Source organism: Panthera uncia, assembly GCF_023721935.1.
Source record: "Panthera uncia isolate 11264 chromosome B2 unlocalized genomic scaffold, Puncia_PCG_1.0 HiC_scaffold_24, whole genome shotgun sequence".
Classification (NCBI taxonomy): Eukaryota; Metazoa; Chordata; class Mammalia; order Carnivora; family Felidae; genus Panthera; species Panthera uncia.
The window spans coordinates 22,947,445-22,970,581 of NW_026057580.1; the positions used below are offsets into that span (position 1 = coordinate 22,947,445).

Consider the following 23,137-nt stretch of genomic DNA (forward strand, 5'->3'; position numbering starts at 1 on the left):
GAGAGATCAGTCACGAGTCTTATAGGTCTCCCTTTATATGTGAGGGCACGTTTATCCCTTGCTGCTTTCAGAATTTTCTCTTTATCCTTGTATTTTGCCAGTTTCACTATGATATGTTGTGCAGAAGATCGATTCAAGTTACGTCTGAAGGGAGTTCTCTGTGCCTCTTGGATTTCAATGCCTTTTTCCTTCCCCAGTTCAGGGAAGTTCTCAGCTATAATTTCTTCAAGTACCCCTTCAGCACCTTTCCCTCTCTCTTCCTCCTCTGGGATACCAATTATGCGTATATTATTTCTTTTTAGTGTATCCCTTAGTTCTCTAATTTTCCCCTCATACTCCTGGATTTTTTTATCTCTCTTTTTCTCAACTTCCTCTTTTTCCATAACTTTATCTTCTAGTTCACCTATTCTCTCCTCTGCCTCTTCAATCCGAGCCATCCTGGTTTCCATTTTGTTTTGCATTTCGTTTAAAGCGTTTTTCAGCTCCTCGTGACTGTTCCTTAGTCCCTTGATCTCTGTAGCAAGAGATTCTCTGCTGTCCTCTATACTGTTTTCAAGCCCAGCGATTAATTTTATGACTATTATTCTAAATTCACTTTCTGTTATATTATTTAAATCCTTTTTGATCAGTTCATTCGCTGTTGTTATTTCCTGGAGATTCTTCTGAGGGGAATTCTTCCGTTTGGTCATTTTGGATAGTCCCTGGAGTGGTGAGGACCTGCAGGGCACTTCCCCTGTGTTGTGGTGTATAACTGGAGTTGGTGGGCGGGGCCACAGTCAGACCTGATGTCTGCCCCCAGCCCACCGCTGGGGCCACAGTCGGACTGGTGGGTTCCTTTCCTTCCCCTCTCCTAGGGGTGGGATTCACTGTGGGGTGGTGTGGCCCGTCTGGGCTACTTGCACACTGCCAGGCTTGTGGTGCTGGGGATCTGGCGTTTTAGCTGGGGTGGGTAGGCAAGGTGCACGGGGCAGGCTTGCTCGCTTCTCCTTAGGTGATCCACTTCAGGAGGGGCCCTGTGGCAGCGGGAGGGAGTCAGATCTGCTGCCGGAGGTTTGGCTCCGCAGAAGCACAGAGTTGGGTGTTTGTGCGGAGGGGGGAGCAAGTTCCCTGGCAGGAACTGGTTCCCTTTGGGATTTTGGCTGGGGGATGGGTGAGGGAGATGGTGCTGATGAGCGCCTTTGTTCCCCACCAAACTGAGCTCTGTCATCCGGGGGCTCAGCAACTCTCCCTCCCTTTGTCCTCCAGCCTTCCCGCTTTCCGAGCAGAGCTGTTAACTTATGACCTCCCAGACACTAAGTCGCGCTTGCTGTCAGAACACACTCCATCCGGCCCCTCCGCTTTTTCCAGCCAGACTTGGGGGCTCTCCTTGGCCGGCGAGCCACGCTTCCACCCTGGCTCCCTCCCGCCAGTCCGTGGAGCGCGCACCGCCTCGCTGCCCTTCCTACCCTCTTCCATGGGCCTCTTGTCTGAGCTTGGCTCTGGACATTCCGTTCTGCTAATCCTCTGGCGGTTTTCTGGGTTATTTAGGCAGGTGTAGGTGGAATCTAAGTGATCAGCAGGACACGTGGTGAGCCCAGCGTCCTCCTATGCTGCCATCTTCCCTTTTCCTCTGTAGGATTCTATCATAGTAGTGTATTTTTTAAAACACATGCAGTACAGAGGCTGGCTCCAAATAGTGCTTATAAGGATGCCCTAGCAGGTTTTAAGTAAACGTGTTCATATCATGAAATTGATTCTATTACCTTTATCTTGCATAAATATGATGCATTTGTAGAAACTAAGGCTGTGAGGTCTTATACCTTTTATAAGGTATAAGAAAATTAATTTAATGAACCAAAATTTAACAGTCTTTTAGTTTTAGACCAAAATGCCACAGGGAAAAAGGTTACTTTGGGAAGAATTGTAGGGTCAAGGATTTTTTTGTTTTTTATTGTGGAGACCTACTTGAAGTGCCTTAGAGGAAGATAAGACTTTTTAGAAATAGTATACTTCTGAAAGCCTATGTTAAGCTGACTTGGAGTCTCCTATTGAAGTTGTTTTTCTTATCTTTTTTGTGTAAAGTTCATATAATTATGACTTCATTTGAACTGTCCAGTAAAACAGGCATTCTCAGTGAGGGATATAACCCCCAAGGGCTGAAAAGGCCTGTTAAGGGAAACATAAAAATATTTTTAAAAGACAGAGAAACACTGAGTGTATTTCTAGGAGAAGATGGAAATCCATAAAAATTTATGCAAGGGAAATAATGTGTTGCCTTATAAGTATTAAGTTACACACAATTTCTACCAGTCGTCATGTAATGTAATGAAAAACAAAATGTAATGAAAAACAAAAATAAATGATGAAGACAAAATGTCATTAAAAGAGATTGAGCATTACCATTATGTGGTTACATAAACTATAATCAGTGTTTTTAATTCAAAAATTTTTTAAAAATTTTTCAGTTTATTTATTTTGAGAGTGAGATAGTGTGAACAGGGGAGGGGCAGAAAGAGAGGGAGAGAGAGAGAGCAGGCTCTGCACTCTCAGCCCAGAGCCCAATGCACCACTGGAACCCATGAACCGTGAGATCATGACCTGAGCCAAAATTAAGATTTGGATGCTTAACCAACTGAGCTACCCAGGCACCCCTTATTTCAGTTTTTAAAAACTTGGGTTCATTTGTAATAGCTCTCTTGAAAATTTTAATGGTTTGTGAAAGACAATAGATACAAGAATATTTATAAAAGATAAGTCTATATGCTATATTTATTTATTCATTTATTTTATTTATTTTGAGAGAGAGTGTGCACTCGGACATGGACAAGTGGGAAGGGGCAGAGAGAGCAGGAGAGTGAGAGTCCCAAGCAGGCTCCCCACTGTCAGCTTAGAGCCCAAGGTAGGGCTCCATCTCATTAACCCCATGAGATCAAATCTGAATCCGATGCCTAACCAATGGAGCCACCCAGGCCAGTTATTAAGATTAAATTATTTAAGTTTTGGTCTCTCTCTCTCTCTCTTTTTTTTTAATTTTAACTTTATAGAAGAATCAGCACTGTCTTTACATTTGGCTTCACGGTCAAATATCACACAGTGGTTCCATCAGAAAAACACATCATTAATGGTTAGAAAAAAGATTGACTGTGTCACAGCAGCACATATCTGCCAGGAGTCGGAACATTGCACTCTGTTGTATGAAAATTTTAAGAAAACCTGTGGGAGAGAATCAGAACAATGCAAGACACTTGATGGAGGCTACACGTGTGCAGCATTAGGAGAAAGTCTGAAAGAAACAATCTTGTGGAATTGTCATTGCAACAACCCTTCAAAAGTAGAGTGTATTGAAATTTGGAAAAGTTTGTTTGAAGATATTTGTATACAAGATGTTCACATGAATCAAGTTCCAGCCTACAGTGATGACTATGAAGAGGGATTCAGCCAGGAAATTGTTTCAGGTTGGTACACACAAGAAGAATTTAGGAACATTAAGTATGTAATCACGAATATGAATTAGGTAAAGAATATTTAATTTCTAATTCCAACTTTGTCATTTATGCCTGTTTCTCTTTGACAATTAATTTTTTTTTAAAAATGATGCCATGAATATGTCCAAAGGGATTATGAAGAAAGAGGCAAATGCTAAAAGGTTTTAGCATCATCTTTTTTAAAGTTTGTTTGTCTGTTTATTTACAGTGAGTGAGAGAGAGACAGACAGACAGACAGATAGGCAGGCAGAGAGAGAATTCCAAGTAGGCTCCATAGTCAGTGCAGAGCCTGGCAGTGGGCCGAATCCTACCAACCATGAGATCATGACCTGAGCTGAAATCATTAGTTGGTTGCTTAACCAACTGAGCCACCCAGATGCCCCAACAAAATGTTAATTGTATTCATCCATCCATTCATTTATGCATGCATTACACATTCATTAAACAAATACTCACGAGATATTTATAATGTGCTATGTCCTGTGCAGCAGGATTAAAAAAAAAAAAAAAGCAATAACAAAATAAAACACTTGTCCTTCATTCAAGGAGCTTATTATTTTTTAGGGGATTTGAAAAATAAAATAAATAGACAAAATGTGGTAAGTAATATTATGTATTTATTTAATAGATATTTCTTTTGTGTTCCTACTATGCCTAGGCCTGGGACTAAAACCTGGGGGGAAAGTAGTAAACAAAACAAACGGAAATCACCCTTTTCTTGAAGTTTACATTCTATATTGAGTGGTTTCTTGAATAGGCTTCCCAAGCAAAAGACTCTGAAACAGAGGTTTGCACACAAAAGATGTGTGTGGCCTGAGGGCTTGGAAACAAAAGCAACAAGGAACTGAGGAAAACAGGATCAGAGGGAGGGAACAGCTGAAACTCATACAGCAGCCACAGCAAACTTACTTTATTCCATAGGAAGGTTGGACCTGGAATGGCTTTTCAGAGATGTCACCTATTGAGGCAAGGGATCTGATCCTTGAACACTTCCTGTGGGCTAGTCCTGAGATATGAGCTGTCCTCTGGGAAAATGTGTAACCTTGGCTGCGCTTTCTTCACATGAGGGCAATGCCTAGAAAATAACCAGTGTGAGTCATCACGCAACTATACTTTCAGCAGCTGGGAAAATGAGAACCTGTGTCACCAAAAAGGGTATCTTAGTATTTTTCATATTTCAAACAGCATGAATGCTAAGAGAAAATGAAGCAGAGGGAAAAAAGAGGTCTGAGTGGGTAGTTTGTAATTTTAATAGGATGGCCAGACAGTTACATCCTTAAATGAATTTTAAGCAAAGACGAAAAGAGGTAGGAAATGAGCCTTGTGGATATTTCAGGAAAGAGCAATTAGGTCAGAAGAAAAGGGGAATCAAAAGTCCTGAACTGGAAATCTGTCTGGAAGTTTGAGGAAGAGCTAAGGAGACACATAGGTAAAGGAGAGAATAAGGGAGAGAGATGTGGAAGATGATATCAGAAATAAGACAGGGGCAAGATCATGGAGGGCTTTCTAGGTCATTTCTAGGTCACTGGTTCTTTCTCTGAGTGATACAGTAAATCACTGAAGAATTTTCACAAAGGGATCGTCATGATCTGATTTATACCTTTAAAAGGATAATTCTGGTTTTTATGTTGATCATTGACTGAAGAGAAGCAAAGACTCAAGTAGGAAGACGAGTTAGGAGGCTTGTATAATGATGCAGCAAAAAAAATGATGGACAATGGACCACTGTGGGAAGTTGTCAGATTCCAGATATATTTTGATATTAGTAAATTATGTGGAAATGCAAGAAAGAAGGGAAATGGAAGTTGATCCCAAGGTTTTTATCTTGAGTTATTAGAAGGATGTTGTCACCATTATTTTTGCTAACTACTATGAGAACAACTACAGGAAGAAGAGGTTTCAGTGAGGGACCGAGAAGTCAGATGTCAGTTTTGGACAGGTTGAGTCTGAAATGTTTATTAAGTAACCAAGTAAATACATCAAATTAGGCAGCCCCTTGTATGGAATTGATGTCTAAATTCTATGTATGGCATAAAAAGGTGAGATCTGTACAATAGGTATAAACCAGGGATGAGGTGCATCATTCACTTATAGCTGATAAATAAGACCATGGACCTAGAGGTCAACAGAGAAATTCATGCTAACTTGGACTAGGGTGGTAGCAAGGTGAGAAGATAGCAGATTCTGGATATATTTTGATATTAGTAGATGAATAAGAAAGAACATGTGTATTTTTTTTTATGTATATGATCTTCTCTTTCAGAGATTGATCTGATTGGTACATTCTTTGATTTATGACTGTGACATATTGCCCTTTAGCTCCTCTTCAGCAATTAAGCTACTGTTTAAAATATCCTCCGGGAAAAATGTATATTCATATATGTACCATATGAAATTAGGATTTAATGTGCCCAGAATTTACCTAAATTACTCATAGCAGATAAAACAGTACACATCCATGATGGGATTTATTTTCCCATGCTAAAATAAATATTTTGTTGTGTTTCTAATAATTACCCACTTAGTGAGTATATGAGTCTGCTGGGGCCACCATAACAAAATATGACAGCCTGGGTGGGTTAAACAACAGAAACTTATTTTCTCACAGTTCTGGAGGCTGGAACTTCCAGATCACAGTCTAGCAGGGCTGGTTTGGGTGAGAGTTCTTTTCCTGGCTTCTGGACTTCGTGGTTTCTTTCTGTATCCTGACATGAGATTTGCTTAGTGTCTCTTTTTACTTGGATGATAATCCTGTCAGATCAGGGCCCCACTCTTATGACCTTGGCTAACCTGAATTACTTTGAGAGACCCCATATTCAAATAAGCCACATAGGGGGTTAGGGCTTCAACACATACTTTTTGGAGGAACATAAACGTTCAGTCCATAAAAGTGAGTAAATTCAGGATTTATTTATGTTTCGATGATAAACTCTTGAAATGTGGTATGTAATCAGTGGCATCTCCATACCAATCAGTGCCAAAGCAGAGATGGAAGTCTAGCCTAGACTTTTATATCTGTTGCAAAAGCTGTATGACTCTCTGAGGTTCACTTATTGGGATTTTGCTCAATATGGAATAATGGAGCAGAAGAGGGAACATTCCAGGCTTCCTCAGTGACACAGGAGGGTGGATCTAGAAGCACTGTGATTCGTGAGCTGAGGTTTTATTGGTATAAAAAGGAGAAAGCACATATAGTGAGAACAGATGGAACAATACAAGGAGCCTAGAAAGACGCAACACAATAACAGAAGTCATTATTTTTTTTAAGTTTATTTATTTTGAGAGAGAGGAAGAGCAGGGGAAGGGAAGAGAGAAAGGGAGAGAGAAAGAATCCCAAGCAGGCTCTGCACTGACAGTGTGGAACCCCACACAGGGCTCAGACCCACAAACCATGAGATCATGACCTGAGCCGAAATCAAGAGTCAGACACTAAACTGAATGAGCTACCCAGGTGCTTCTGAACTTTTATTTTAAAATGCAAATCTGACCATACTATTCCCTTATCGCTTTATGCATATGTATATTAGTGCTCCTTATGTTTTGTTTGGATTTTTCTTTATATGTCTATATTCCATACCAAGCTGTGAATGCTTCATGATAGGGACTACACATTGGTGTCTTCAGTATAGTACCTGGTACATAGTAGGGACTCAACCAATGCTTCTTGAAAGAAAGAGTTTAGAAGTAGCTGGCCACTGAGTTGATGTCTAGCAATGCACTTCTATAACTCTATGATTATAATTCCTAGGAACTCTAAGAGATTAAGATAATCAGAGGTGGAAATCATTTTTAAATTGCATTTCAATTTAATTAAGACCCTGCTGGGAAGAATTTTTTTGATTCAGACAATATTCCTTCTGTTCTTTTTCCCAGATCCTTTGTTTACTTCAGTGCACATGGCCTGGTCGTTAGCATTTGTTTAAATCTTCAAGTAACTGAATCCTCAGAGAGGGCTGTTTAACTCACTTGAATGATACTTTCGGGGTTGATTTTTCTTCATCTACACCTACTAATTTTGAGTATCAAGTCTTAAATAAGTGTTCCATTGGCTTGTATTTATTTTTGCTTGATTATTCATTTATAAATGTAGCCTGCATACTTCTATTAAATTAAAAAAAAATCATTCACTAATGAAATGGTCTCTTTGTTTTCCTTCTAGATAACATGAAAGAGGATAATCAACCCAAGTGGAATCTGACCACTCTTCCCTATAATGGTAATGTTTAAATATTGTACTTTCCATCTGTATTGCAAATACTAGACAATATGATTTTAAGCATGGCTTCCAGCTTTCTTAAAGATATGCCAATACAAAATAAATTGTGTGGCTTTTTACTAGTCTAATATTGCAAAATGCAACAACATTTATGTTTGTTTCACTCATGTGTCAAAGCAACTTGCCTCCCCATCCATCCTCTATTTACAGTTATGCTGAGGAATACTTTACAATTAAAACTAAAAACTAGATCTGGGTTAAATTTCACTGGTATTTTGATCACATAAATTGTTTGAGGCTAACTGTTTTTGTGTGTATGTGTCTGGTGGCAGGGGGCACTCACATGTATCTGTGTTTTCCAGAACTTGAACATCTTTCTTTGCTAGAATAACTATGTATCCAGGCAGAACCTTTAGTCAATATTTTCACCCAAAATAAAAAGCACAACAGAACGAACGAAAATCATTTTGATTTGAGCCTATGAACTCACCATAAGCTATGTACCTCACATGCAATTTCTGAAGATTTATTGTTTACATTTGAGAAACTTGGACTCAATAATTTTTTTTTTTTCCACTCTGTTCTGGCTCTACACACTTCCCATCACTTCTGGATCACAATACGTATCCATTATAAATGAAGGATGATTCAAATAGCCCACTACTCAAGCCTCAGTAAATTCATACCAACTCTTAAAAACAAAACAAAACAAAACAAAACAAAACAAAACAAAACCACACACATACTGTGTGCCCAAAGTAGCACATTGTTACACCATTGTGTGTTGCTCATAGACTTCTTATAGTGTTTTGCAGGTTCTGTAGGTACAGGTTTATGTTTACTTTTCCATGACCTGGACATATCCTTGCTTTCAGGAATCAAAGGGATCCAGTCCTGTTTGGAAGTGGCAGAGGCGTGCGTAGGGGATGTGGTCTGTAACGCACAGTTGGCCCCTTACCTTAAAGCTTGCTCAGCAAATGGAAATCTATGTGATGTGAAACACTGCCAAGCAGCCATACGGTTCTTCTATCAAAGTATGCCTTTTAACATTGCCCAGATGTTGGCTTTTTGTGACTGTGCTCCATCTGATATACCTTGTCAGCAGTCCAAAGAAGCTCTTCACAGCAAGCCATGTGCTGTGAACATAGTTCCACCCCCTACTTGCCTCAATGTAATTCACAGCTGCCGAAATGATGAATTATGCAGGTGAGTAAAAACACGCATACCTTACTTTCTTATTTCGGCACCTTATTTGTTACAGTCCAGTCCTAACACTTGATCTCATTACATTAGCTACAGTTCCCACCATCATCCAACATGATGTAAACAAAGCCAGACAATTCATATTTTTGAATCTGTGGTACATGTGTAGCATCCATTTTGAAATTCACATGCAGAATATATTTTCAGAATAAGAAAATTCAGTATGTCAAGATTTGGTACCCATGAAATAGCATTATTAAAATTAGACATTCAAGTTAGACTAATGAATAAATAAACAGACTTACATGTCAGTTTAATTTGGTTTTTGCTATGATTACAAAAGCCTGCTAAATGTCAGAGAGTTTTGACAAGGTGACTCTTCAAACTTCAAAATTAGTCTTTCTCTCCTAGGCAGGAGATTAGGAAGGAGAAGGTAGCTTGAGCCTAGTCTGGACATCCCCAGCACATATGTACACCATGAGGTCAGAAATGTACCCATTCTCCTCTTCCCAACCTCACACCCTTGATTTCCAAAGGAGTAATGTTAGTCACTTATTTGTTTATTCAAATAAATAATTATCAAGCATCTACTTCTACTCTAGGCATCAGTGTACAAAAGACAAAAATACTTGTCCCACGGAGCTTATATTCCAGTGGGGGAAGAGAGATAATAAATAACGAAAATGTATATTATATTAAAAGGTAATGAGTATTCTGGAGATTAGCACCCCAAGAGGGAAAACAGAATGAGATTGTGAATGGGCAGAAAGAGTTGCAATGTGAACAGGGTGGTCCCAGTAAGGACCATTTTACCAGACTTAAGGAAGTGGAGGAATGAGCCTCTCTCAGCAAGCATCTGAAAACAGGGATACCAAACAGACCAGCCAGTGCTGTGGGAAAAACTGGGCCTGTTCAAAAAGCAGTGAGGGGAGAGCATGTATGGGGGGACGGCAAGATGAGCTGCAGTTAAGCATTTAACTGGATGTGGGGCAGGCCTGCCTAGGTCTCCAAGGGCCCAGAGGGATACTAAGGACTTGATTTAGACTCCCAGTAAAATGGACAGGTTCTGGAGGATTTTGAGCAGAAGTATGAATGATCTGGCTCACTTATTACAACTTCCACTCTTGCTGCTGGTTGAGACTAGTCTGAGTCTTTCCAGGTAATTACTCCCGGGAACCATAAATCTAATTCAACACTGGATTTTTTCTTTTCCTCACTACAGTCTTCATTAACACATTTCCTTGTATATTCAAGATGAATTTATCTTTTATACGGTAAGAAATCTGCAGTTAATTGGACCTCTTTGGATGAGTAAGAAAATCCAGGAAAGAAGAATACTAAATAAATTTGATGAATCAAAATAATTTGTAACACTGCTGTTACCATGTTAAAGGAGCTTTATTTCACAACCAGCATTAAATCATATCATGTTTGGATTCGTCTTGTGCTTCTTTTTGGAATAATTCTTCATAGCAATTTGCCCAGTGCCTTCTAGCAAGGACTTTTTTGTTTAATTTCATTTAAATAAATAAAACTCCATAAACAGCAAAATCATTTAAAGGTCAAAATATACATTTAACGTAGAAGAGTAGTCTAGTGTGTGATAGCTCAGAGCAAGGATTGTCACATTTGTCACCTTGCCTTACCCATTGGCAAATGAGCTAAAAGATTTATTATCAATTTCCTGAAAGGACTGATTCTCGGCAAACTGCTTTCTTTAGCCTTTTAATTACACTCCTTTACTCTGCCATTCAAACTTTCAGAATAACTCCAGATCTCCTAAATATTTGTCGAAAAAGACAGGTGCTTTTCTGCAACACACATTCTGTAACATAAGGAGTAAATATCTAAGCAGAGTGCCAGAACATTGACATCGTTTTTTGTGTCAACTTACCACCATAGATTGCCAAAGTTTTTAAGAAAGTCTTATTTGAGGATCTCGTTTTACAAAAGTTTATCAGTTATTTTGAGGTTTATTAAGGCGATCTCTTGAGTGAATAAAAAATCCATGACAAAAAATTTTTTTACAATGCAATTTAGATTTTTTAAACTCCTATCTCAAAAGTCCTCATTCAGTGAAATATTATAGTTCATTGATTCTAAGATGTAATTTTTTACACATTTTAGTATTTCTAAAATCTTTGGAATGAGCCTTAAGCTCAAAGACAAGAAAATATTTATTAAATTAAAACAACAATTTAATTTCCAATAAGTTATTTCAGTTGTAATAAGATAATGGTATCTCCTAAAATCAGTGAAATATGGTAAAAATGTTTGATTATCCTTTTTATCATATCACAAATAGAATATTTACATCTACCTGTTAATCATCTACCTATACAAATAATGAAAACTAATAATATCTTCATAGCCAGGAAAACTTTTTTTTTAAACAATTCCTGTAAAAATATCAGATGTCTCCATGAATGGGTATCCAGCTTTACTTAATTCCAATGCCAAGATCCTAGGTATACTTCCTCATTATGTTAAAGTTATTTGCATTTAATTTTCAGAACACAATATATCTTAGCTTCCCTATCAAATTAAGTATTTTACTGGCAAGTGATGGGACTGCTATTACAATCCTTGAGGAGCCCCATGACGGATTCTGATGTACACATTCCTGAATTCAACTCATCTGGGCATCAATCCCTTTTCAGACTGATTGGTACAAAGTTGGTAATTTTTCTCCAAAAGGACTCCTGTATTTAACCACCACTCCAAAATGCTTGGTGCACGGTCTGCAAAACTAGAGGCACTTAAAAGACGTCATCTCGTTTCCCTCCACCTTTGAATATCATGCAATTATGCAATTGCATATCTTGCAATTTTTATGATTTTTAATGTACATATATGTGTCTTTTCTTATATGATGTCTGTCTTTCATGGATTAATTCAGAGAGTAAGAACTGTTGTAGTCTAGATTTCTTTTCACCATGTGTAAATAGTCCCATAATGAATATTTTATAGAGGTGATGGAAATGTGATGCAATATGAGTAGTCACGGTGAAAAGACAAATCCTGTCATTTTCTCAAGCAAATTTTGCCTTAGGAAGATTTCTAGCATTTATGTTAACTTAATGTAATTCAGATGAAAAACTCCACATGATAAACTACCCCTTCAGTGAGAGTGTTGTCTTTTATCTGCCTTTTGTTGTTGTTGTTGTTGTTGTTGTTGAAGAGCCTGTACTTGGGGAGAGGAGAGCATTTGGGTTTTAAAATAAAATTTCTGTCCCCGTTCCAGATTCTTTAATAGATATTAGGTTTTGAAACTCCTTTATTTATTTGAAAAGGCCAAAGAAGGCAGTATAAAGACTATTTTTCAACTCATTTTGTCCAATAGATGTATCCTGGGGGATGAGATTATGTTTTGCCAATTACAATTTTTTTAATGTTTATTTTTTAAAGAGAGGCACAGAGTGGAGTAGGGGAGGAGGAGAGAAAGAGAGGGAGACACAGAATTGAAAGCAGCTCCAGGCTCTCAACTGTGAGCACAGAACCCAATGCAGGGCTCAAGCTCAAGAAATAGGAGATCATTACCTGAGCCAAAGTGGACCGCATAACTGACTAAGTCACCCAGGCTCCCTGTTTTGCCAATTATATATGTTTATGAGCTTACAGAAAATTATAGTACACTATAGTTTCATATGTATGATTCAAGAAAGTAGTGAAAAAAGTATTTTCTTAAAAAAATTCGACTTATTTAAAAAAATTTTTTTTTTTAACGTTTATTTATTTTTGAGACAGAGAGAGACAGAGCATGAACAGGGGAGGGGCAGAGAGAGAGGGAGACACAGAATCCGAAACAGGCTCCAGGCTCTGAGCTGTCAGCACAGAGCCCGACGCGGGGCTCGAACTCACGGACCGTGAGTTCATGACCTGAGCCAAAGTCGGACGCTCAACCGACCAAGCCACCCAGGCGCCCCTCGACTTATTTTTTAAAAGCAAACCTCTACTATGTACACACTTATTTTAAGTGCCATGTAATACAAAATTTGACGTTATATTAGGTCACAAAGGCAAATGTAATACATTCCATGTGCAGAAATGATACCAACTGCATTCTCTTACATTTTGCAATGTAACCAGAAATCAATAGCAAAAATGAAAACAAAATAATTCCATTTCAAAAAATACTTTTAAACAACTGTTTGAACAAAATAATAGAAAACTGCAGTATATGAAGAAAATAAGGGTAATGAAACACTGTACATCAAAACATTTAAACCTGGAAAAGAATTTCTGTCATATAATTTTTTGCCATATTTAACTCATATAGGTAATGTGTACTAATTGTATGATTTTTTAATTTTAAGATATCCTTTAATTCAGCATTTCTGCAGAATATCACAACTAATTTTCTGAATGAAATAACTTCTATGAGTAGATAACTCCTACAACTTAAATGTAGCAAAATATATATTTAAAAATGAAAAAATGACACCTAGGTACAAATATAAATTCCTTATATTTACATGACATTTCTAGATAACCTTTAATTGAACTAAAGGAACATATTCTGCTGGCTCAAAAAATTTGTAGGATTTTTTTAAATATAAATTTTAATAGATACTAAAAATTTTTGCCATTACATTAAAAAGCTGATTCCTTTAAGGTTACTTAAAATATGAGATTATTAAAAATAGTTATGGATTTAAGCAGAGTATCACATTGTGGACAAATAAGCTCAAGATAAATGTCATTTACTCAGAAGATTTTCATGCATGTTTGATGGTGACCTATTCACAAAAGGGTAAGAAGTAATTTTAGGTGATCAATATTAAGTAGGAAGATTAATATCCTTGGTTCCACTGAGAATATATTCTTTCTGTGAACATTTTAAAAGTCAAATTGTTGTTCATTATCTAGACTTTTATTCCAAGCTACAACAGCAAGAATCAAATACATAGAAAAGTTATGAATAGATATGGTTATAATGGATTCTCAGTCATTAAATAAATTAATGTTTTTTTTTTCAATTAGCTCTTGCTAGAGAAGCTCAAAATATTTTATAAGTTTTAATTAGTCTGCTTAGAAATATTAATAAAGAGTACAGTACTTCCCATCCTGTAGGAAAATTGGCTGGAAAGGTCAAGAGCCTTATATGAAATAACTTGGTAAGAGACAGTGACCAAATGTTAGCCACAAAAGCACATTCTGCTTCAAGAATATTGCGAATAAATCCACCAAGTAGTTCATACTGCTCACCATCACCAATGGAAATAAAATTAGTAATGAAAGATGATTCATCCAGGAAATCCTAAACTTAGCCTCTTTCATCACAAAAGGAAAATAATTCACAAGATTTCTCTTCTTTTAGTCTCTTTTGGGATGCTTGAACATACCAAGTTTGTTTTCAGCTATATACCGGCATTTGGAGGGCTTTTTGTTTTATGTCAGTCTTTCATTAGGTGAGGCAGCTCCACATATTATTGTGAGATATCATTCAGATCAATTCCATTTCTTGATTCTTTCTAGGAGGCGCTATAGAACATTTCAGTGGAAATGCTGGCAGCAAGTGACTAAAAAGTGCCATGAAGATGAGTTTTGCATCAGTACCTTAAGCAAGCAGGATCTCACTTGCTCAGGGAGTGATGACTGCAAAGCAGCTTACATTGGGATCTTGGGGACAGTTCTTCAAGTGCAGTGCACCTGTAGGACCATCACACAAAGTGAAGAATCTTTGTGCAAGATTTTCCAACATATGCTTCATAGAAGATCATGTTTCAGTAAGTTCTACATAGTCAGTAAATTATACATGTTTTTTTTTTTTTTTTTTTTTTTTGTCTATGCAGCACAAAGTACTAGTCCAGCATAGGAAATTTAACAAAGGCAGCCTTATGTTTGCTTTTCTATTTTAAAATATATTTTTTGATTGTTTTGTGTACTTGCTGTTTTATTCATTTACATGTGAGTGGTATATGTTTTTTAATGTATATGATTGGTCACTCCTAGTTTTCATTTACTGATTTTAATATCATTAGCATGAAAGGTTTCTCTTACCACATTACTGAAAATATCAGGTATCTATTGTGAATAACAACCCCAAAATGTAGTGGCTTGAAATAACCATTTATTTGCTCACAGTTCTGCACAATGGGCTTAGTTGGGTGGTTCTCCTGATGGCCTTGCTTGGGGTCCACTCAAGTAGCTACTGTCATTGAGTGACTCAGCTGAGGCTGGATAGTCCAAGATGGTGTTTAGCAAGCGCTACTGGCTGGGATATATGGTTCTTCTCTTTAGCAGTCGACCCTGGAATCTTACATGTTGACAGCATACCTAGCAGCTAAGCCCCTATGTGCATATACTTATCAATTGTCTGCTTCTGTCATATTTGCTAACGTCTCATTGGACAGAGAAAGTCACATGGCCGGGCTCTGAGTCACTGTGAGAGGGAACTATACAAGGATGTGTATATTTAAGGTTGGATTCATCAGAGGATCATTAATTTAATAATCTATTATATGACTGTCCCAACCTCCGTGAAATATTTACTCTTGGATTTAGTTTTTCTACTCTTGATCTTTAACATGTCTGCTGATTAACTGTAATAACAGGATGAAAACACATTTTCTAAAGGTATTATTTACTCAATTTTAGGAATAAGAAAACGGAGATTTAGGAATTTAATTTATCCAGAGTATCAGAATGGGCAGGTGGTTGACAGGGATATATATATATGAGTCTTATAAAAAAAATCCAAGAATATGATCACATACTAAATCAAGGCTTCTCTATTATCCATCTTCTGGGTTAGTCCTTAAAATTGTTCATGTCTTGAAATATCCCCATAAGCCCCTCATTATAACCACCAAACCTACAAATACCATTCCCAGGAGAAAATAATAGATGTTTATTGTTTCACTGCAAGCCAAATCTTTATATTTATATATATGTATATTTGACAGATACAGATATGTATATATCTATACCTATAACTCTATGTATATACACACATTTTTTTAATTTGTTAAATTTTTTTCTTAGATACTAAAGAGATACACATTAGCTAATATGATCAGAATTGTGATTTGATGTGTATTAGGTGATAGAGATACAACTCAGAGTATATGGTTTTCATTCCAACAGAGGTCTCTGTGGAATTTCTTCAATTTCTAGAATTACGATGATGTACATACTTCAATTGAAATCATGGTACAAAGTGGAAAATTGTAGCATTATATGTGTTGAGTCATATTCTGTAAATATTCTTCTCCTATTAATATTAGGTGGCTAACTGTTGGGACTAAATGTACTTAACAACAAATGGGTCAAAACATTACAGAGGAAAATACCAAATACAATAATTTAAACCAACAGAAATATGTACAGCTACATTTCCATGGCACTTACCATGGATATTAAGTGACATCCAGCAAAATAATGCAAGATCCTACAGGTTAGGGATAGCTTAGTTCTTTGGGCATAATCTCCCTAAAAATGCCAGTGCTGACAATGTAATTTTAGTTTTGAGCCCGGTTTTCACCCATGTGTTTTTAATTATTATTGTATTTGACTTGCATCATGTTTAGGTGCTATAACCTGTCCACAACAAAACCATTTGTAGAGCAACAGCAGAAATGGACATTTAAAAAATCCAGAAACATGGAAGTACTATATAATGTTTTGGAAAAATGAAAATTCGAAACTCTTTGACTTTCTTCACTCCCCTGATCAGACCAAATTTAGTAGATTTTCTTTTCAAACATTACCTACTGAAGGTAGGAATTTCAAGTGATAGGTTTGTAGAGTTAAAGGAAATTTCAAGGCTTTCCATCGCAGTTCTTGAATTCATAGGAAAAGTTTCAAACAAAAACAAGAACTGAGTCCTTAGGCCGGGCTAGCTCTAATAAACCTTTCTCCCTTGCCCCATATACTTGAGAAGGAGCACAACGACATTTTTTAATGGACTGTTTCTCTAACCATTGCCTCCTGACTGCCCAGATAACTACAGCGGGCTTATGCATTATCAAAATCATCCATCAGAGCAGCTCATGTCCAACGTTCTGGAGCCTCTGCTCACTCTACCTGAAAGCAGAACTGAGTAGGACTGAGTGAGCACTTAGGGAAGATTTTGTCTGTCACCTTTGGTTGGCTCAGAAACATGATTTTTCAAACTCATTTGACTTCTCACCACAGTAAGCAGTGCATGTTACATTAACTTTTTATGTGCAATGCCTTCTATTTAAAAAAAAACAACAACATATTATTATTATTCTATTCCATTTTAATTTTTTTTTCAATTCTGACTGTGACCCACTAAAAATGATTTCATGACTAACTAATGTGTTGTTCTCTGAAGTTTAAAAAACATTTACTTGGAGCATAAATTCATCTAGAAATAATCGGCATTGATGTATCCAAGGCACTCATAATAATTACAAATAATTATAGAGTGCCTAGCATTTATTGAATGCTTATTTTTGGTCACATTTTCTCATTTAGTCTTAACAATTCAATTAGCCAGATACTATTATTTTCTTGGTTTCCCACGTGAGGAAAAAGAAGCTAAGAGATGAAATGGCTTGCTCAGGGCTCTATACCCAAGCTGGGTAAGGTAGACTCAGGATCCAAACCCTGGCTCGGAGCCAGTATGTTCTTCTACTTGTGAAATGGTGAAGACAACAAGCTTGTGTCTGTTTAGTATGCTCCAAAGCCCTCTCACTTGGAACCTCCTAGTTCTGGTATGAGAACAAAGCTTCAAAAACACGCTGCAGAGTGTGTTTCTGCGTCCTCCATTCCTGCATGCAGGACCAGATGAGATGCTCAGGCAAATGAGCATCCTGAACAAATTGTATATTTGGCCACTAACTTCCTCTTACCTACTTACTCATCTTTGAATCCATACAGACTTACTTTTCTCTCCTATCTTGCAACAGAGAGCAAATTGGTGGCAGCTAGAGCTGGGAGAGCGGTGGGAAACGTGGAGCAGGGAGGAATTGGTTAAGACAGAGGCCTGCAGAAGTGGAAAGAGTTAAAGGAGCACTGTTGTGTTTCCTTGTTAAACTGAAAGGTTCAGTCCATAGGTATGAGTGTACCTGGCGTGGACAGGAGCGTTCTCTTTTTGCCTTGCTCAAAGTTGGCTTATTTAATGCACCCACAGTCATCTAAAAAGGATTTGGACAATCCCTATTCTGCCCCTGAAGACTAAGTTTGGTTTTTTTTCTTTTTGAATAATGATTTTTAAAAAATAAAAAGAGGGGCTCCTGGGTGGCTCAGTTGGTTGGGCGTCTGACTTCAGCCCAGGTCATGATCTCACGGTTCGTGGGTTTGAGCCCCACATCGGACTCTGTGCTGACAGCTCAGAGCCTGGAGCCTGCTTTGAATTCTGTGTCTCCCTCTCTCTCTGCCCTTTCCCTACTCAATGCTCTGTCTCTCTCTGTCTCTCAAAAATAAATAAGCATTGAAAAAAAATTTTTTTTCAATACAAAGAGACTACCTTTCTCTGTTAAATCCTACAGGGAATGGAAAGCATAGCAATACGGATATAATACAAGCTTAAAAAAATTTTAAGTCTGCAGAAAAAAAAAAATTCCTCCCCTCAATCCCATTGTTTAGAGAGGGTCAAGGTTAAGACATTTGGTGTACATTTTTTTGGAATCTTTTTTCTTATAGTACATACATAACTTGAATGCATTCTATACACTCAAACAGATGCCTCTCTTACACTGACACACATACACATATTTTTAATGTAATCAAACCACACATGCTGGTTTACAACCTGCTTTTTAACTTAAATATATATGGTGGGCCCATTTGAAAGTGTGTGCATATATGATGACTTTATTCTTTTTAAAGTTTGAATAGTATCCTATGGTGTATATGCATGCATGCATGCATGCATGTGTGTATACCATAATTTATTTTATCTATAACTGTTAATGGAGACATTTAGATGGAATGTGATTGTTTATCACCATAGGCATTGATTGCTGTGATAAATGTTATTGCACATTTTAGTTGGCATTTCAACAGAATATATTTCAAACAGTGAGGTTACTAAACCATAGGATTTTTATGTTTTTAAATTTGGTAGAAACTGGAAAAAGAAGTTTATTCCAATTACATTCTTCGAAAACTCTTAATTTTTAATTTGAATTTTTATTATAAGTGATGCTGAGCATTTGTTCAGTGATTTGTTGGAAATGCTCTATTTCTTTCCATATACATATTCTTTGCCCAAAACACCTGCCTTTTTTAGTACTGGCAAGTGGAAGTTTTGTTGCTTAAATCAGATGTTTGTATTAGTATGTGAGTATTCACTAATAGACATACCTCTTAAAATTATCATGAATTAAAAAAAAAATAAAATAAAATAAAATTATCATGAATTCATAGTCTTATATGGCAAAGTGATGATCTGATATATTGTAGGTTCAGGTTCAGATCTTGGCCCTGCTATGTGTTATCTGGGTTATGTAAAGAAGGAAATCTTTTTAATCATTTCTTGAATAGTCAAGCGTTCTTCAACTGGATAATTTCCATTGCTATAAAAGACATTTTTTAAAACTGATTAATAGTTGCCAAATAAAAAGTATAATAAAAAACATATTCTTAAAAATAGAGAACAAACTTATGGTTGCCAGTGAGGAGGTGGATGGTAAAATAGCTGAAGGGGATTAAGAGTATACTTGTGGTGATGAGCACTGAGTAATGTATAGAATTGTGAATCATTACATTGCACACCTGAAACTAACATAACACTGTATTTTATACCTGAATAAAAAATATAATTTGGGAAAGAATTTTTAAAATACAAGTATGAAAAATAATTGAATCTACAATTCAATTTAATGTATAAAGCATTGCCATTATTTAAAAAAAAAAAAAAAATTTAAGTTCTGGTCGCCTGGGTGGCTCATTCTGTTAAGCATCTGACTTCAGCTCGGGTCATGATCTCACACCTCATGAGTTCCAGCCCTGGGTCAGGCTCTGTGCTGACAGCTTGGAGCCTGAAGTCGGCTTCAGATTCTGTGTCTCCCTGTCTCTCTGCCCCTCCCCTGCTTGTACTCTCTCTCTCTCCTTCTCTTAAAAATAAATAATCATTAAAATTTTTTTTAAATTTAAAGTTTCACTTCATATCACATCCTTTCTCCCCCAACTCAGAGGTAACCACCCACATACTGATAAACACATGCCAGATACATAACTTGTATACACACACATGTGTGATATTGCCCAGGACAGTGGTTCTCAATCTTGACCGAAGATGAGAATCACCAAGATATTAAAATTTCTCAGGCCCAGTAAGCTAATAAAATTACATTATATGGGTATACATGGGTATCAGTAGGGCTAGTCTCATGGGCATGTAGCCAGTGCAATCACACAAGGCTCTGTGTTCAGAAGGGTCCTGAGCTTGGGGCTTCATGTTCTGCATACATCATCTTGAAGTTGTTAATAATTGCATATTTGAATTTGTGTTTTGTAAATAAACTCTACTGGGACATATGCGAGGTACAAGGAGCCTCAGCTCATGTGTGTTCTGCCTCCTGCTACTTTTCCTAGGACAGGCGGGTTCTTACCTGCCTGCCCCACCCCTTGGTGCCCTCCTCCACTCAGCAGTCCTCCATTCCCCACTCTTCACTTGCCACCAGACATTTGCCTTTGCATTGTTTTAAAAATTTTTTAATGTTTATTTTTGAGAGAGAGAGAGAGAGATGGGGGTGGGGACAGGGGCAGAGAGAAAAGGGGACATAGAATCCCAAGAAGTGTCCAGGCTCTGAGCTGTCAGCACAGAGCCTGACCTGGGGCTTGAACTCATGAACGGGAGATCATGACCTGAGCCACCCAGTCTGCCCCTGCCTTTGTATTTTCTTAATGATATTGAGCTTTCCAATACATGTACATAGATTTTCTTTCTTTTTTTAGTTTCTTAAAATTTATTTTGAGAGAGAGTGCAAAGGGGAGGGGCAGAGAGAGAGAGGGAAAGAGAGAAGCCTAAGCAGTTCCACACCATCAGCACAGAGCCCCATTCAGGGCTCAATTTCATGAACCATGAGATCATGACCTGAGCTGAAATCAAGAGTTGGTTGCTTCTCTGACTGAGCCATCCAGGTGCTCCTCTATGTAGATTCCTTTGATAAGCTTTTATTTTCTCAATAAAAATAACTTCTCAATAATAATTTTCTTGTATAACATTGGCTCTAATTATTTCTGGATATTACTAAATATTACAATTGCTGCTGCAAATCACATCTTCCATGTCAAATCTATTACACTTTCAAACTCTGTCATCGAATTATAGAAATTTATGTGATTTTTCATGTATGCATTTGTATGCAGCAGCATTTTTGAACACTCACAAAATTTAACGAGTTTTGGAATTCTTTTGTGTTTCCTATGTAATCATATGCTCTTCAGTAATTATAGTTTTGCTTCCTCTGTCTAAGGCTCTTATATTTTTCTTGTCTTTCCCCACTCCACATCTAGGACCCACAGAAAAATGTTAAATATAAATGGTGATGGTGGGTACACTTGTTCCTGACCTTAAAGGACCTTCTTTCACCATTTTAGTAGGAAGTATGTTTGTCATTATGTCTGTAGATACTATGTATCAGAATAAAGAAGTTCCCTTCTATTCCTTGACTATAACTCCTTTTTTAAAAAAAATGAACATTGAATTTTAGTAAGTGCTTTTTCTACCTACATTTGAAGTTTTCATTTAAAATGTGTTCAGGACTTTTTAATCATATTCCTGTAAAAGAGTGATTGGTTACAGTGCCAATTTTGTCATACTATTAGAAATAGAAGTACTCTATTCATTTCTAAATATACTCAAGTATCTCCATTTGAATGAAAAGGAAAGGAAAAAAAAACTTACAAATTAATACCCTGTCTCCTCTCTGTCACAGCCAAATTTCCAAAAAAAGAGTTGCCTGCGTTCATTACTTCAATTTCTTCATCTCTTTTTACATATTGATCTACCCAGTCTAGCCTGGTCTCTGGATACAGATCCCTTCATAAAACATATCCTACAAGATGACAACCACATCCATGTCAGAGATTCTGGAAGTCTTTGTCTTACTGGAATCTTAAGCCATTTTCAATAACAGTTTAATTCTTTCTTTCTTGATACACATTTTTTCTCTCTTGGTTCTTAATCGTTTGATCACTCTGGATGCCTCTTCTATGTTTACCTTGTAAGCTCATCCAACTGGCCATTTAATATTTATGTTGCTTAAAGATTAGCTGTAGTCTCTCTACCAGAGTAACCCTCTAATTTTCTCCTAGGAGATGTTCTTTTTGGCCACATCATTACCCCTTGCACTTATTTACAGTCTTTGTGGCAAACCTCTTTTCTAAGTTTCAGATCCAATTATCTGCCCACCTACTTAATATTTTCTTTTGGATTTTAAAATTATTCTAGATCTTGGGTGATGTGCAATCCAAATGTTGTGGTACCTTATAATGCATAGGCAACCTATGACTAAAAAAGACTAGTTATTCCCTGTCATCCCTCCAACACAAGCACCAAACACTGCACACATACTGTATGTGTGTGTGTATACATATATAGTATACTTATATAGCATATATTGTAACAGGGATAGCATATATTGTAATAAGGGTAAAATAACCTCAGTAAAAGTTTCCATTCAAAATAAGGAAAAATGGTAGAGTATTAGAACACAGTAATGAGATCCTGCTTGATAGACACTGTGAACCCTCTCTTGCAGTGTGGATTTCTTTGGATACCTGGGAAGGAACCAGCTTCTCTGGCTCCCATTTTGCCCACTGGAAAGTTCTTCCTTATCCATCTTCCTCCATAGCCATATCTGAAGAAGATTTAGGGAAAAATGCCCTCCTTGAAGAATATGGAGGTCTCATAGACTGTATCCTGTTCATACAGTTTGAGGCGTTAAAAGTTTAGCAGTCACAGACTTTTTGCAAATGGACTAGTGGCTCCTTTAGCATAATCTCTTAAAAACGTGTTAGGTTTCTAATCTTTTTTGCTTTTATTCAGTTACATGTGCCAGTATCCACAATAAAAAAAAAGTGTTTTCTTGACTTGGTTCCCAAGTCTGCCTTATTTCCTTGATTCCTCACCCCCATGTCCCGTCTCTCATTTAATGATTTAAGTTATTCTAAACAATAGACCAGAGTAAAAATGTAATACCTTCAATCTGATTTTTGCTGCATAGTTGAGTCAATTTAACTCAAAAATACTGGGTCTTTTACAACTGTAGTTTCTTTTTTTTTCTTTTCTTTCTTTCTTTCTTTCTTTCTTTCTTTCTTTCTTTCTTTCTTT

At 37.0% G+C, this 23,137-nt stretch overlaps 1 protein-coding gene across 1 annotated transcript in view; it reads left to right on the forward strand.

Annotated features, from left to right (window-relative positions):
* Positions 1–23,137, forward strand: part of GFRAL (GDNF family receptor alpha like) — a 66,953-nt gene that overhangs the window by 19,582 nt on the left and 24,234 nt on the right. Inside the window, exons 4-6 of the mRNA XM_049653852.1 lie at positions 7,624–7,680; positions 8,556–8,886; positions 14,362–14,612. Coding sequence (XP_049509809.1) covers positions 7,624–7,680; positions 8,556–8,886; positions 14,362–14,612 — 639 coding nt within the window. The remainder of the gene's footprint in view (positions 1–7,623; positions 7,681–8,555; positions 8,887–14,361; positions 14,613–23,137) is intronic.